The sequence below is a fragment of the Myotis yumanensis genome, unplaced genomic scaffold (genome assembly GCF_028538775.1).
Source record: "Myotis yumanensis isolate MYYU_CA2020_CCGP unplaced genomic scaffold, mMyoYum1.0.hap1 SCAF_7, whole genome shotgun sequence".
NCBI classification, from domain to species: domain Eukaryota; kingdom Metazoa; phylum Chordata; class Mammalia; order Chiroptera; family Vespertilionidae; genus Myotis; species Myotis yumanensis.
The window spans coordinates 16494272-16504219 of record NW_027223758.1 but is presented as its reverse complement, the minus strand read 5'-3'; the positions used below and the strand labels follow the sequence as shown (position 1 = coordinate 16504219).

Sequence of the window (9948 nt, the reverse complement as noted above, 5' to 3'; positions counted from 1 at the left end):
CCCATTGCACAGGAGCAGCCCAGGGCGCTGGCAGAGGCCGACTGGTCAGGCCGTTACAATGTGACGGTTGTAGCTTTAAGGCAGGGCCATCAACATGCGATCAATGATGCTTAGGCTCACATACTCATGTGAGTGGTCCTAGCATACCGTGTTCTGAACTCAGAGGTCAATTTTTCATGATCACATTTGTAAACTTCATTGGATTGGTACTGGCTACCATTTTGAATAAATATTTAGGCTTTGGTTTTTTGTTTAAGTACATTTTGTTGATTTCAGAGTGGAAAGGAGAGGGAGAGAATTAGAAACATCAATGATGAAAGAGAATCATTGATTGGCTGCCTCCTGCATGCCTCACACTAGGGCAGTGATGGTGAACCTTTTGAGCTCAGTGTGTTAGCATTTTGAAAAACCCTAACTTAACTCTGGTGCCGTGTCACATATAGAAATTTTTTGATATTTGCAACCATAGTAAAACAAAGACTTATATTTTTGATATTTATTTTATATATTTAAATGCCATTTAACAAAGAAAAATCAACCAAAAAAATGAGTTTAGAGGGCTCTACTGTCTGATGTCATAGGTTCGCCATCACTGCACTAGGGATTGAGACTACAACTGGGCATATGCCCTGACCAGGAATTGAACCGTGACCTCCTGGTGCATAGGTGGACACTCAACCACTGAGCCACGCTGGCTGGGCTAGGCTTGTGGTTTTTTTTAAAAAAAACTTCTGAACAACTTCATCTGGTAAAAACGCAAACCATCTTTTGTTAGATACCAGGATAAACTTTATTTTCTTACAAACTATAATGAAAACAAAACAAAACATATGGCACATAAGTGCTGTGTTTCTACTTCATTAAATCATCACAGTAAATCATAATTAAGGAGAAAAGTAGGGTCAACTCGAGTCCAGTGGCGGCATCCGCGGAGCTGTGTGCTTCTCCGGGCGGGACACGTCTTCGCTGCGGTGTCCAGCACAACACACTAGCCTGTGAAGGTGAGTTACACATAAAGGTCTCCACTGTCCCACAGGCATAAGCCCAGATGTGAAGCATCAGGAAAATTAAATAAGAGATAGCAAAATAAAAATCAAACAACACACGATACCTTAAATTACCATATTTATCAAATTTTTTCCTTATTTACATGTACTCAACATTGTAGGCCTGAACATATAAGAAAACATTCACTTAGGGTGTATGTCATACATAGAGATTGAGTGCAACTAAGACGGTGGTTGTTTACGCTGAATTTCCCTTCAGATGAGCACATTCTGCTTCAGTAGACGTAAAGGTGGCATGGTTACATGTAAGACATCACAGTCGTTTTGAAGGATTCCTCAAACTCCAGGGGATACAAATAGCACAGTCAGTGAAGCACAGGGGGTGGCAGCTGAGGAAGGCGGGGAAGATGTGATTTGTATGACTGTGGATCCACCTGATCTTGTTTGTCAGGCGGAGGATCTGATCAGTCAGCCCCTGGCAAAGTGAAGGGTGAACCCCTCCCCCCCTCGGATCTTAGGAACTGCAGTCTTCATTCCACCAAGACACTGTGACCGTCCCTGACTCAAGCTAAATTTCCTCACTTCTGGGTGCTTAAGGTTTTACTATTTTTAAAGGCGTAATCATTTTGTGGCATTACTATCTTTTTTTTATGTACAAAAACCTACTCAGTGAGACTACAGGACATCAGCGTGCAGAGCACTGAGGGAACCGGCCTGGTCTTGCCTGGAAGCCATCGAGTCTTATCCATTTGGGGCCATTAGGGCCACTGTTGTGTACGGATGGCTGGCTGCCCTACTAATCTGACTCAGGTGGGTCCCCACCGGATGAGTGACCCTCCCAATTTTGCTGAAAGGCATCTATTACAAAACATAATATTTGCTTTTCTAAGTGAAAAAGAAAAAAAAGACTTGATCATTTCAATTTTCCACCCCAAATAACAAAATGATTCACGTCCACATGATTGCAAGCAAACCTGGCTGCAGATCCCCGCTCCCCCACTCAGCATCTTCAGACCACAGCTCAGGAAAAGCTCCAGCTGCGAAACCGCTGGTTGTGAGCTGAAGTCCCAGGGCCACTGAAATCATTAGGGATGGCAAGCAGGTCTAGCCATTGGCAACTTACAACGGAGTTTCCCGATGCAGGGCCAGGAGGACTGGGTCCTGGAGGTGAAATGGAACCACGGCGTGGAAGTCCAGGGGAGCTCAACACGCCTTCCAAGTCCCAACACTGGGACTGAATCCAAGCCTTCTGTGGGGGTGTCTAGGGCCTGAAGATGAACTGTTCTAGAAGCTACTTCCCCTCAGAGCCTCCGTGGGCTTCCAAGCCCAGGAACATGCAGTGGCCTTTTCAGCAGGATCAGGGGACTTTGTAAATATGAAAAAAAGCAACTCAACACCAGCCTGGAGTGTGAGTGATGGGCCAAGCCATGCGAACAGAAAGTCCACATCATTAAGAAGGTGTCTGTGTGGGGGGAGAGGAAGATAAAACTCCTGACATTTGCTGAGACAACAGAAAACGCTGTGACTCTCAGTGACCCTTTACACTGCCAGTCAGCCCGGGGAGTGGGCACAGGCCTGTCTATAGAACAGCCCCGAATGCCCAGGGCTCCGTCTTCTGCCTCGGAACATCCCTCATTCTCTCACGTTCAGACGGTGCTCGGGTGCTCTGTCCAGCGGGCCTGGGCCCCCAGCCGCACCTGCAACCCCCCAGCAAGCAGAAGAGCAAGTTCTCTCTGGAATGAGAAGGCCCACCCTCCTCGTGGGAGACTTTCTCAACTGTCCCAAAAGGAAGTCCTGCTCCTGGGTCTGCCTGTTTCTCCTCCAGGTCAGGTGCCAGGACACCAACCCGCCGGCTGACAGAAAGAACTGCTGGCCGGGAACCGCTGCTCTGACGCTCTGATGGGGCGAGCAGGCTCAGAGGGCTCACGGGAAAAGTGACAAAGCAGGCTGGGGGCAACACTCATGGGTGCAGGGCAGCGGGCAGAGGACAGAGGGAGAGCACCCATGCTGGCCCACCCAGCTCCTGCCTGGGGCCTCGGCCAGCAGCTGCCCACCCCCACTCCGTCTCCACCCCATCCTGAGCCAGGGGCTTACTCTGGTCTGGGCCCGTGGGCTGTGAAACCACTTTACAGGTAAGGACTGCACAGGGTGGTGGGGCAGACTCAGACTGAGACGGGCGAGGGACTAGGTGAGAGGCAAAGGTGTCCCCACTGATGATTTCTGTCTCACACCCACAGACCCCAGCAGGGGCTGGGAAAATGCTGGCGGAAGGTTGAGCTTTCCATTGTTTTCTTTTTCTTCTTTTAAAAATAGGCTCATTGTGCATCCCTCAAATCCTTGCTTGGCATCTGCTACCCTAGAGCTCTGTGTGATGGGGAGCATTTCTGAGGCCCCTGCGTGGCCCTCTCCGGGCAGCGGGCAGGTCAGCTCGGCGTGGGCACAGCCTTTGGAGGTGGACGGACATCGCAGGGTGCAAGTCCCTCCCCAGCACCAGCGAGGCTGGGCCCTGAGCGAGGCAGCGCTGAGCGGGGCCTTGGGAGCTCCCTGGCCTACGGAGCTCCCCAGGAACAGGGTCCTGCATTTCTAGAAACACTGAGTGCGTGACAGGAGTGTCACTGTCTCGACAGAGTGCCTCCAGGACACTCAGGAAAGCCTCTCTCCTGTTAGTGGGCCCCAGGCACCAGGTGGCAGAACAGCCCCTGAGGGAAAATGGCTGGGCAAAGACCCCAGGGGGAGCCCATTTCCTTGATGATGAAATTTCTGAGTAAACCATGAATTCTAACGTAAGAACTAGGAAAATCAAGGCAGGGAAAATTCCACAATCAATTGCACAGTTGCTTTGCGGGCCCCTCTGTGAAGCAGGCTTGGGTTTATCGACAAGGACAGAACCTGGTACAGAACCCAGCGGCCCTGCGCCCTCCCCCAAAGCCTGGCTCCTCTCCGCAGTGCCTGCCGGGAGCAGCCTCACCAATGCCCATGCCAGGGCGGCTGAGTCTCTGTTGCTGACTTTTTCTTTTCTTCTTTTGAAGGCCCAGGTTCGTGCGGTTGGGGGGCAAGACCACACCACCTGGTCTGAAAGTCCAATCGGCAACATTCCCGCAGGGTTTGTCTTCACTTCAGGAGCCGGTTGGCGGGGAAGGCCTCTGAGGGCACCAGCACAGCAGTGTCTGGAGTCTCTGGGTCTGGAGGTTCTGGTGGGGCTGGGGGCTCAGCCATCTCCTGGCCGAGAGGCGTGAGGTAGGCACTCAGGCTGGCGGCCAGGGCCCTGCGAGGGAAGCAGAGAAAGGCCGAGTCATGGCACCAGGAGAGGCCCTGCGGGCAGATACAAGGGAGGGTGTGTGGACGCCTTCCCAGTGCTGGGAGTGCTGGGAGGTTTGTGGAATGAATGAACAAAGGAAGGTATTTCCTCCCAGTCTTTGCTCTGGACCTTCCTGAGCCATATAAGAAACTATGAATCTTTTTGAAATGGACTCAGCCTTACTGTCCAACCCACAGGTGAAGAAAGAAGAGAGAAGGCGTGTGATGACAGTAAAGGGAGGAGGAGCCGAGGAAGCAGCACTGTCCAGTCAATGAGGAAGCGAGTACGGCTCCCGGCAGTTTGTGGCTCCTGGTCAGTGTTATCACTCACATCTATTTACATATTCTCATTTTACAGGCGCTACAACTCGATTATCCCCCCAAGGGTCTGAGACCAGAGGCCAGGACTGAATTGCTTCTCTGAGCCCTAGCCAGTTTGGCTCAGTGGCTAGAGTGTCAGCCCACAGACTGAAGGGACCCGAGTTTGATTCATGTTGCAGACTCCATCCTGGGCCCTGGTTGGGTGTGTGCTGGAGGCAACCAATGGATGTCTCTCTCACACATCGATGTTTCTCTCCCTCCCTTTCCCTCTACTCCCTCTCAAAATCAATGGGAAAATATCCTAGGGTGAGGATTAACAACTATCCTATATAATAAAAGCCTAATATGCAAATTGACCAAACTGCTGAACGACTGGCATAACGACCGGTCACTATGATGTGCACTGACCACCAGGGGGCAGATGCTCAATGCAGGAGCTGCCCCCAGCTTGCAGGCCTCAGGCCAGCCAAGGCATGTTCCAGTGTGGAGCCACCCGATTGCCCCACCAGTCGCCTCGCAGTGGGAGGCAACCTGCAGCAGCGGTGGGGGGCAGGGCCAGTGAGCGGGTGGTGCCAGGCTGGCCAAGTCGGGTGCCAGTGGGGGCCCCCCGATCCACTGGTCTCCCCACAGATCAGCCCTGATCGCCAGCCAGGCCTAGGGACCCTACCCGTGCACGAATTTCGTGCACTGGGCCTCTAGTAAATAAATAAATCGCTTGTCTGAATGAATCCAGATGAGCACTGAGGGGGAGGAATAGAGTTACAGCCTGCATGGCTGCCCGCTGCCTCCTGGGGCCGCTTGGCGGGAGCGGGAGGAATTCAGGAATGCCTGCTGCAACACTCGGCCACTGTTGCGGGTGGAGCCTGGTCTCCCGGGGCCATTCTGCGAGAGGATCATTTCATCACCCTTCTCCCCCTCATAGTCTATTTTTAAACCCAGCTATATCTCACCCAGGCTTCCGGAACAAACCTCAAAAGCGGGTTTCTATACTCTTCCTGAGATGCTTCATTTCCGGGCCTTTGGCCTTTGAAGTTTTTATTATTGTTGACATTTAAAATTAGTTTGCGTGAGTTATCTTACTCGCAGACAGCACCTTTTTTCCTTTTCTGACCTTATTGTTTCTAGGAAGAGTCTCTGAAATCAGTACTTGCAGACATGCTTGGGCCGGAGCAGACAACCCTCCTCGTGTGGGAGACTCAGGGCTGTAAGACTCCCTCGCAAGGCCTCTCTCCTCTCTCTGCCCCCAGTGAGGTCGGCACAGACAGGAAACACCCTGGGCCTCTCTCCTATTTTCATCTTTAAAAACAGGCTGCTTTTGACAAAGGCAATGCAGCTACTCTGTCATCTATGACAGAGATGGCATTGGTAACAGGCATCTCTTTGAACCCTTGTAGCCTAAGGCGAAGGTGTGGTACCAGCATTCAAAGGGGGGGGGGGGGGTGGGGGTGGGGAGTAAGGGGGGTAGGGAAAGGAGGCAAACACACCTGATTTAATCCCAGATAACATTCCATTTTGAATTACCTAACATTCAAATTGCCTAACACTTCACATGATCAACAGGGAACCACCCCACCCACTATTGTAATCAGATCAATTGGGAGAGGGGAGAAAAAAAAAGCAAGTGAATGAAAGAAAGAGCTATTCAAAGATAGGACATTAAGGAAAGGGAAAATATCGAACCCTTCCACAGCCACCCAGGGAGGCAGCAGGTGGGCAGTGATGCCAGCTCGGAGGACCTGCGTGGGCTCTGGGCAAAGTGGCCCCAACCGCCCAGGGCAAAGGGCAGGCCACTCCCCAGGCGGAGCCTGCACCACAGCGCCCCCTGCGTTCTCCAGTCCCCACCTTTCTGTGGCACACCCTCAGCCTGCACTGGCTCCAGCCGTGCCCACCGCACCCTGTGATTAATGGGGGTGGGGGTGGGGGCGGTGGCAGCTGTGGAAGGACCAGGTGGGTCACAGGGGAGACAATGCCATGCACGTGGCCTTTCCCTCCTGCGGGAAGCTGGGGGTTCAAAGGCACTGGAGCCCCGCTCACCGCTTCTCTGTCAGAAGCAGGAGGACGTGCGTGGATAGGGTAGTCCCAGCAAATCAAGAATTTTGCATGAAGCCCCCAGGCTTTTGTACTGCCCGGCTCTGCCCGGCCAGATGTGAGCACCCGAGTGTTGTGGCTCTGGTTGCCTCCAGAACCTGCCCTGAGTGAGCCAGCTTTATTTCAGCAGTTCCTGGACCGGGCCAAAGCCCTGGCTGCGGGGAGGGAAGGGCAGCTGGGCTGGAGGGTCAGCTCGCTGTGGCAGTGCTGCTGTCTGGCCCGCAGGTGTGACAAGAAATCTGGACCAGAACTTCCAGCTTCCATATTTACTGAGACAGTGATTGGAGTCTGTGCCATGCATCCCACTGTGGGCAATACTGTTAATAAGACAGCTTGGCTTGGCCAGCGTGGCTCAGTGGTTGAGCGTCGACCTATGAACCAGGAGGTCACGGTTTGATTCCTGGTCAGAACACATGCCTGGGTTTCGGTCATTTTTTTTATTTTATATTTTATTGATTTTTTACAGAAAGGAAGGGAGAGGGATAGAAAGTTAGAAACACCGATGAGAGAAAGACATTGACCAGCTGCCGCCTGCACACCCCCTACTGGGGATATGCCCGCAACCAAAGTACATGCCCTTGACCGGAATCGAACTTGGGACCTTTCAGTCCACAGGCCGATGCTCTAGCCACTGAGCCAAACCAGTTAGGGCTGGGTTTCGGTCTTGATCCCCAGTGAGGGGTATGCAGGAGGCAGCTGACCAATGATTCTCTCTCATCATTGATGTTTCTATTTCTATCTCCCTTTCTTCTCTGAAATCTATAAAATAATATATATAAAAAAATAAATGACAGCTTGCTCACTGATGTTGCCCACATTATTGTCGTTGCTATCATTATCCTCATCATTTAGTCTCCCTCCCACCTGTCCGCCCATGGCCCAGGCCCCCCAGAGAGTGTTTAGCCAGCACTGGACCCCTGGATGGGGCTGCTGACTGTCAGTGCGCACGGGCAGGGCCTGGACCCTAGACCCAAGGCAGAAAGCAGAGGCCCACAGAGGAGGGCACACCTGCCCCCAGGCCTGGCCTGCCCTCTGGGTCATAAACATCAAGATCCCCTGGTTCTCCACCCTCTGTGCTCCCCCGGCTTTTGTCTGCTCTTCCTCCCCCAGCTGTTCCATTCATCAGCGCCTGGACCACGGCCTCCCCATGCAGAGGCTCCTATTAAGGCAAGCAGTCAAAGGCCGGCCCAGCACGCGTGCCTGGTCTTATCGGCCCATCTCAAGATCTTGCTCCTCCCGGCTCCGGCAACAAAAAAGGAGGCGGTTCCCTGGTCCACCGGCTCCCCAGGCTCCCCACACAATAGGGCGGGCAACAAAGACATTTTCCGGGATGGCAGGTGTTGGTGTCGGATTCCGCCCAGAGTGCAGGAGCAGAGAAAAGGCGAGGCTGGGTTCCCCGGGCAGTACAGACATGCAGGGGCAGGACCCAGGGCAGGGCCCCTTGGGAGGGGAGGTGGGAACAGAAGGAACAGGAGGGCGCGTTTCCTCGAGGTGTGAGCCAGGGAAGGAGGCTTGTTAGTGAATTTACACACACGTCCCCAAGGGCAGGGAGGTTGAGCAAATCCGCTGAAGTGTCAGTCTTACCTTGCTCAAAGATGGCAACGAGACCTTTACGTATTTTAATCTGAAGGGAAAGAACATAAAATCAAATGAATACAGCCCAGCACATCCATAGCCCCACTTGGTAATGAACACAGCGCTAATAATACATTTATTCCTGGGTGCCTGAGAGTTGTCACAGTCTTAGAGATCATTAGGAACTGAAAAGTCGCTTAAAATTCGACTTGGCAGAACAAAGTTCTAACTGCTGTCACATTTATCCATGCAAAAGGAAGGCGACATTAGCAGTCCCAGGATGTATGAAGCAGATGCTATCAGGAGCCCTACAGACACTGGGTAGCACTCACCACTCTACCCTTTTTCTGGCTGCCCAATATTTCCTGACTGATTTGCTCTATACTATAGTCAAAGATACGAGTTTTCAAGGCAAAACAGAGTCAAAGATAAGAGTCTGCAAGACAAGTATTTGAAATTAAATGGATGGCCTACAAAAATGATGGATACCCTCTAAGTGTGCATGTTTACAGGTCTGCAGGTCTCATTTGCTGTTTCTGAGATGGACACAGTGTGTTCATTCAGAGCCAGCGTCAGTGCTGTGACAGCCCCAGGGAGGCAGCACAAGGCGTGCTGTGCGGAGGGCGGCTGGGGAAGGGGGACTCCGAGGTCGGTGGTGAGTGGGACCCCACGTTCGCCTCACTCACAGAGCAGTGGGGTCTCAGCAGCCAGGCCTAACCGGAGAGAACCTGGGAGTTTCTGGACTTTGACAGGTTTTCTCCATCACCACATCGTCCTGTTTCCCACGTGGGTTTTCCTTAGCAAACGCAGCCTCTTTATGCATCCAGCCATCGCTCCTCGCCCTGACCTCCCAAATGCTCCTGAGTTCAGTGTCACTGGGCCATCATCAAAGCCAGACAAAGGACGTTTATCAGTGGCACAGACTGCTGTCTGCCAAGGCTGGCACAGTGACCAGGGCCGTCTCTAAGACTGAGAAAGCCCTCGGCATGACAGACTTTCTAGTGGGGCTCTCTGAAGAAATTCGGACCTTTTCAAAGCTGTATTTTCTAATCTATCGATGAACATTTATTGCCCCACCAAGAAGTCATTCGGGGTTAGGAATTTCAGGATAAATAACTGGTCATGGATGCATTCTCTGTCTTACTTGATTTCCAACCACTGTTAACTCTACTCACCACACTGATTGTGCTCTAGGAGCATACGAAGTTCTTGGGAGGTGTTAATTGCTGGTAACAGACTAGAACGTTTCCCGTGGGTGCTCTAGATAATGTGATTACTTAGGTTTCCTATCCCCCCTGCAACCCCCCATGAACTGTGTGTGCCGTGGGCCCCATTTCCTCTCATGGGAGATGCAAACATAGAACCACTCTGCATGTGCCTTCCTTGAGTTGAGGAGCTTGTTTTTCAAGGCACGACGCCATGGACCCTCTCCAGTGTGAGCCAAGGGGGTCATGGAGGGGCTCCTCGGTCTCTCTCCCCTGCAGCCCCCTCAACCCTGGTTGTGCTGGGCGTAGAGGCACCCGATTGGTAGAAACCAAGAAAACAGATGGCACAGCGAACAATGGAGGCTTGTTTGTAATTGCTGATGAGGACTGGTTTGCGTTTCTCCCCAGCATGTCCCCAGATGCAGCCTGGTGTGGTGTGCTGGACCAGACAGAAT

General features: G+C 52.3%; 1 protein-coding gene across 3 annotated transcripts in view; it reads right to left on the bottom strand.

The window, feature by feature from the left end:
* Positions 1-1112: 1112 nt before the first annotated feature.
* Positions 1113-9948, bottom strand: part of RALGAPA2 (Ral GTPase activating protein catalytic subunit alpha 2) — a 294845-nt gene continuing 286009 nt past the window's right edge. For all 3 annotated transcript variants that reach the window (XM_070419823.1, XM_070419824.1, XM_070419825.1), the window contains 2 exons: positions 8298-8337; positions 1113-4272 (listed from right to left, as the gene is read on the bottom strand). In XM_070419823.1, coding sequence (XP_070275924.1) covers positions 8333-8337 — 5 coding nt within the window. In that variant the 3' untranslated portion in view covers positions 1113-4272; positions 8298-8332. The remainder of the gene's footprint in view (positions 4273-8297; positions 8338-9948) is intronic.